Source organism: Zingiber officinale, chromosome 3B (genome assembly GCF_018446385.1).
Source record: "Zingiber officinale cultivar Zhangliang chromosome 3B, Zo_v1.1, whole genome shotgun sequence".
Lineage (NCBI taxonomy): Eukaryota > Viridiplantae > Streptophyta > Magnoliopsida > Zingiberales > Zingiberaceae > Zingiber > Zingiber officinale.
This window is the reverse complement of record NC_055991.1, coordinates 21,959,467-21,964,911: the sequence shown is the minus strand read 5'-3', so window position 1 is coordinate 21,964,911 and position 5,445 is coordinate 21,959,467. Positions and strand designations below refer to the sequence as shown.

Sequence of the window (5,445 nt, the reverse complement as noted above, 5' to 3'; positions counted from 1 at the left end):
TCCTGGTCACTTATGCTCTGTTTACTTGGGAGAGCAGAAAATAAAACTAAGGAAAAGTTTCTGTAGTAGAAAAGTTTCCATCGTTGACTTCATTGAAATTTTCAAATGAAAGATAAACGCAATCCATCCACGGATGGTTTTGGAGCCAAAATCAATCATCTCAAAATTGGACGTAAATCAGCGGATGAAAAAAAAATGACGCATGTACCTCTTTTCATTCACAAAATTACACCATATACAAAAAAAAATAATGACGCATGTACCTTTTTTAACTTACAAAATTACACCATATATAAAAAAATTGATGCATATACCATTTTTTGTTTATAAAATTATATCGCATGTATCCACCTTCTTTATTAAGATAAACAAGAATGCAAAGGAAGGATTTCTTCACCCTTTCTCTTCTCTTCCTCTAAGAATAATTTTTCACCATAGATTTTTTAGAATAATTTTTCATCATAGATTTCTTTCCTTTCTTTATCTGCACGTGAGAGTAAACAGAGCATTTAGGTTGACTATAAACTGATTTATTTATCTTCTTTCACATAAAATACATGGACGGGCTCTAAGAAATATATAGGATGAACCTAATCATCCTATGCTATCAAGTATATGTGAAAGTTACCATCGGACTTTGATCGGGCAATCAACACTCTAGCGATTAACTAGGCAAGCTAAATCTCAACTAAAATATAGTACGGGACAGTTTTCCTCTAATACGATGACAAAACTAAAAATGCTGACTAAAGTAAAAAATGCCGATTGCTTTAAACGGACAATCACAAACAACAAGCACTCCTAGATTTACCTGATAGATGAAATGTTTGACCGGACCATATATCCAGTCAGGATATTGTCTATTCCTTTTTAATTAGAAACTTCATTAACAAAAAAAAAAACTCCATATACTACCAATAAAACAACAAATGCAAATGAGGGCAGACATTATTCACCAACAAATGAAACAAATCACATCATCGAAACAAAAGGCGATATAGGTCTTAATTGAAACAAAAATGCCAACTACGAACAATTAGGATGGACCAATGTGCATTAATCAGTTCATGTTACCACAGATGAACATGAACAAGAATAAGAACGTTGTTCTCCCAGCTTTCTTCTACACCATGCTCACTCTAACCATCAGACATCAACTGTTAAGATGGTTATTGCTACCTGCCACTTGAAAATGCCACAAACCAAGGGAAAATTTTTGATTCCGTAACTTCTATGTGACAAGCATCCAACCATCTCTAAGGTTCTGTGGATCCTTGAATGCAGCAAAACCATTTCCTCTGTGGTTATAGAAGATCAGAGAGAGCTAATTAATCCAAAGGATTCATACACAAGGAGTTGAAGCACATTGGATACTTACAGAAGGTGACCTGGAAGAATAAGTTCCAGGTTTAAAATTTGGATCCTCCTTAGCCGGAGAGTCCGTTTCACGTGTATTCGCACCAGTTTTCTTCTCATCACGTGCTTTGTTGAAGATCACAGTGAACCCCTCTGCGGAAGCAGGATCGTTGACATCCCACTCGCCAAACTTCGGCAAGGGCCTGCCTCTTTCCTCCTGGAATTTACAACCACTTTTTTTGTAAGTAGTGAAGTGAGATGATATTTAGTTGTTCTTCATGTTTTATCACAGCAAATTTAGAAGAGAAACAAAAATGTAGCTCATGCTCTTAGAATTGAAGATTAAAGAAAGTTAAAAATACTAGAAATGGAGAACGAGATGATAAAATGAGATAAAACACTTTAAAAGAATATGAAAGATACTCAAAACTAATAAATAATATAGTCAGACAAGTAGAATGGATTAGAATTAAAGATGTGAGGGTGTAAGAGAAACAAAAAGAATCTTATCAATGTAGATAGAAATGATTTTTAAAATCTCAAATATTACTACTACTAGCAAATTTTCACAAAATTTAAATATGTAATAAAATCCATATAACTAACTGAAAACAGTTTGGACATGAAACTTTATAACAAAGGTTGAAGAAAGTCAATTTGAGCCAACATTTGAATCACCCACCTCTTTGTTCTCAGAAGAACGTCAATTAAGTTTTCTTTTCGAGAATCTCTATAGGCAGCAAACATCTGTAGCTGACTGAGAATATAGCTGGTTTTTAGGACAGGTCAATTAAGGAGGCAAGTTATTGATCAAACTTCAATTAACTATAAATTTTGGTTAGCTCAATAATCAGGCAGGGAATCAATTGAACTCCAAAAAACACTATAGAAGTTGTAGCCTTAACTAAACCAACTTTCAAAATGTCCAAAAGAAGCTCTAGAACATCATTTTATACCACTTGCATGTTAAAAACACATGAAAAAAAAAAATCTACATAGATCCCTGATCCTTCAAAGTCTAATTCCTTGATATTTTATCTACACGCTTTATTGGTGAGCATAGACTAAAATATTTTCTGTTTCATCAAAGAGGTGTTTTGCCAACTTAGTTCTCAACTCAAATTAACGTTTGGATATAGTAGGACAGGATTTTCATGCTAATCAGAATGGCTTAAATGGTCGGAAAGATCTAAAAGCATGCCAAGGCAAGTTGGGCAAAAGGGGTCTTTGCCAATGCTAGAGCATGTCAGATTATAATCAACATGCCATACAAAAATGTATCGGGAGAATATGATGCGATGTCAATGCACAACCACACTCTTACTGAATGACGATCTAATATAAACAAGAAATGTACTCTCTTCTTGACCAGTCATCTTCATTTTGGCTCAGTGAGTCAACAGTTTAAATAGAAAATCAAAATATTTATTCTGTCTTGACTATAGGGTAAATTTGCATGAGACTGTGTCATTGCAAATGGCAAACTACATCTATTTGCAGAATGGCATTAAAACAAAGACTAAAGACTAAGACAACATGAATAAGTGATTGTTGAATACTGACACGCTATAATATAAATAAACCAAATGGATAGTCATAGTCAGACATTAGCAGAATTGCATACCAGAAGGCACAAGAAAAAATTATTTAGACCAAGATACACACATGAAATCTTAGATCAATTTATAAAAGAAGCATATGCATTAAAATTAAATCAAATTAAAGTCTAGAAGCAAACGAATATATTTGCACTCAACCCTCATCATTCATGAAGTCCAAAAAACAAGCACCGAGTGCTATGGCTCTTCGTTCCTTCATAACAGAAACTCTTGTACAACAAAAGTCTAGTAGATTCATGTCAGGCTAATCTCAAAATCCTGTCTCAGAACAAAACGATTTTACATAAAACTCACATGGTGATTCACAAAATATACAAAAGTATGGTATATACGATGCAACAGAAAGCAGCTTTTGCAACTTTACAAAGATGACCGCCAAACGCATAATGACTGTCGAAAGGAGCAAGGCATCAGATTTCGAATCACATAAAGTATACCGAATAGCTCCGAGCGGCAGTGAACTAAATAAACGCACCACGAGAAAAAAAAAATAATAAACGCACGCCGAAAAAAACCAGAATTTTCGCATGAACAAGACCTAGATCATCAATTACTCAACAAACAAAGGGGAAGACAAGAGGAAAAGAGCAAGAAAAGATCCTTCACAAGATTAATGTCATCCAAAACGAGACAAACCCTTCGAGATCAACCAAACCGAACCATATTCCTTGAACAAGCAACACACCAATCACCGAATCAGGAAAAACTAACAAAGGTATAGCAAGGCAAGAGGAGTTGTCACTTACCGACATCAACTCTTCCGGCAAAGCGATCAAACGACTGAGATCGACAGAGCGAGCAAAAGGGACACTCCCAAGGCCGGGAAGCGGTGGCCGAGGTGCCCATTTATATAGGATGAAGCAAAGAAGCACATGAGCTGTCTGCCGCCGTCCAAGTGTCAACGGAATCGCAAGGTTCCGTTAGATCATGAGACGGAGCCGTTAAGTTTGCTTTCCTCGGCAACCATGAGCAAGGACAGAGAACTGGAGCGGCCTTCGGCATCAAATGCAAGCGCTGAGGCAACAGCCTGTTGTCGTCGCTCGTTCCAAGACAAGACGACAGAGAAAAAAAAAAAAGGCGACATGGAACATTTTGGCACAAAAACTAGCACCATTTTGTCTGCGCATTTGATCGCTAAATCACAAACGGAGTGCAGAAAACGACACCGATGTTTTCGTCTCTTGAGCGAAGAAACACTCCCAAGTCCCATCATCTCTAGAACGAGTTTGAATAATGGAAACTAAATTATGTATGTTGGCGACTTCAGCTGGCATTGCTACTGCAGGCGAGGACAGTGGAGAGTCTGTTGGTTGCCAAGGCCCAGCTGGAACCCACCTAAGTATTGGATTCTCTGTTCGCCGATGGGACTCACTCAATGTCGTCAAGTGTAAACATTGATTCAATAGTAAATCACAATTTAAACTCTATCATCAGTGCCCGTATCCAAAAATATTTATTCTTCCTCCTTAATCAAAGATAATGCAGATCAATTTATTTAATTATCCATATTTTTTATAAATATAAAAAGTCTAACAAGAAATATAATTTATGTTATATAATTCAATTAAATTTAGTACTATTTAAAAAATCTAATATAGTTTTAATATAATTAAGTATAATTATTTTTTCACCTGACCAAACGATTGGAAATCATACTAATCAATTAATTTAGACTAAATTGATTCAATTGATGAATCGATTCATCATAAATTAATCGATTGGTATCAATTCTCAATCAATTGATTAGTCGAAAAAAGAATGGTACATAATTTAATAAAAAAAAATATACTATATTTTAATTGAAATGGACTGAATTTAGAAAAAATTATACCTCCTTTTGAACTTTTTATACCTATTAAAATAAAGGATAATAAGGTAAATTAAAGAATATTTGTTTTAACTCTCTAACTAAACATAATGGATATCAATTTATCTAATTACCCTTATTTTTTATAGGTACAGAAAAACTAAAAAGAGATATAATTACTCTCAAATTTAATATCATTTAAAAGAATCTAGTATATTTTCTATCCAAATGAGCACAACTCGTTTATCATCTGACCAATCGATTAGGAGCTCATACCAATTGATTGACTTAATTAATTGATATAATTCCCAATTGATTGATCAAGCGGAAAAAATAGTTATGCTCAATTTGATAAAAAAAATATACTAAATTTTAATTCAAATGTGCTGAATTTAAGAAAAATTATACCTCCTTTTGAACTTTTTATACCTATAAAAAATAAAAGATAATTAGATAAATCAATACACATTAGGAAATTGTTGTAGGATCGATGATGTGTTAAAGGGGGGTGAATAGCACTCGTGGCTAATTCGTTCGTTTCGGAAAATTCAGAATGATGCAGCGGAATAAAGAAAAGAAATCAACGCAATCGCTAACAAATTGCTTTTACTTGGTTCAGAGCCTGTGACGACTCCTACTTCAAGGCCCATGATCGTTGATCAC

General features: G+C 34.5%; 1 protein-coding gene across 1 annotated transcript; it reads right to left on the bottom strand.

Moving 5' to 3' along the window:
• Nucleotides 1–951: 951 nt before the first annotated feature.
• LOC122056157 (protein NOI4-like) lies at nucleotides 952–3,873 on the bottom strand. Its single transcript, XM_042617970.1, has 3 exons — nucleotides 3,722–3,873; nucleotides 1,379–1,573; nucleotides 952–1,298 (listed from the first exon to the last, which is right to left on the bottom strand). The coding sequence occupies exons 1-3, from the start codon at nucleotides 3,725–3,727 to the stop codon at nucleotides 1,257–1,259; spliced, it is 243 nt and encodes an 80-aa protein (XP_042473904.1). The 5' UTR covers nucleotides 3,728–3,873; the 3' UTR covers nucleotides 952–1,256.
• Between the last annotated feature and the right edge of the window lie 1,572 nt (nucleotides 3,874–5,445).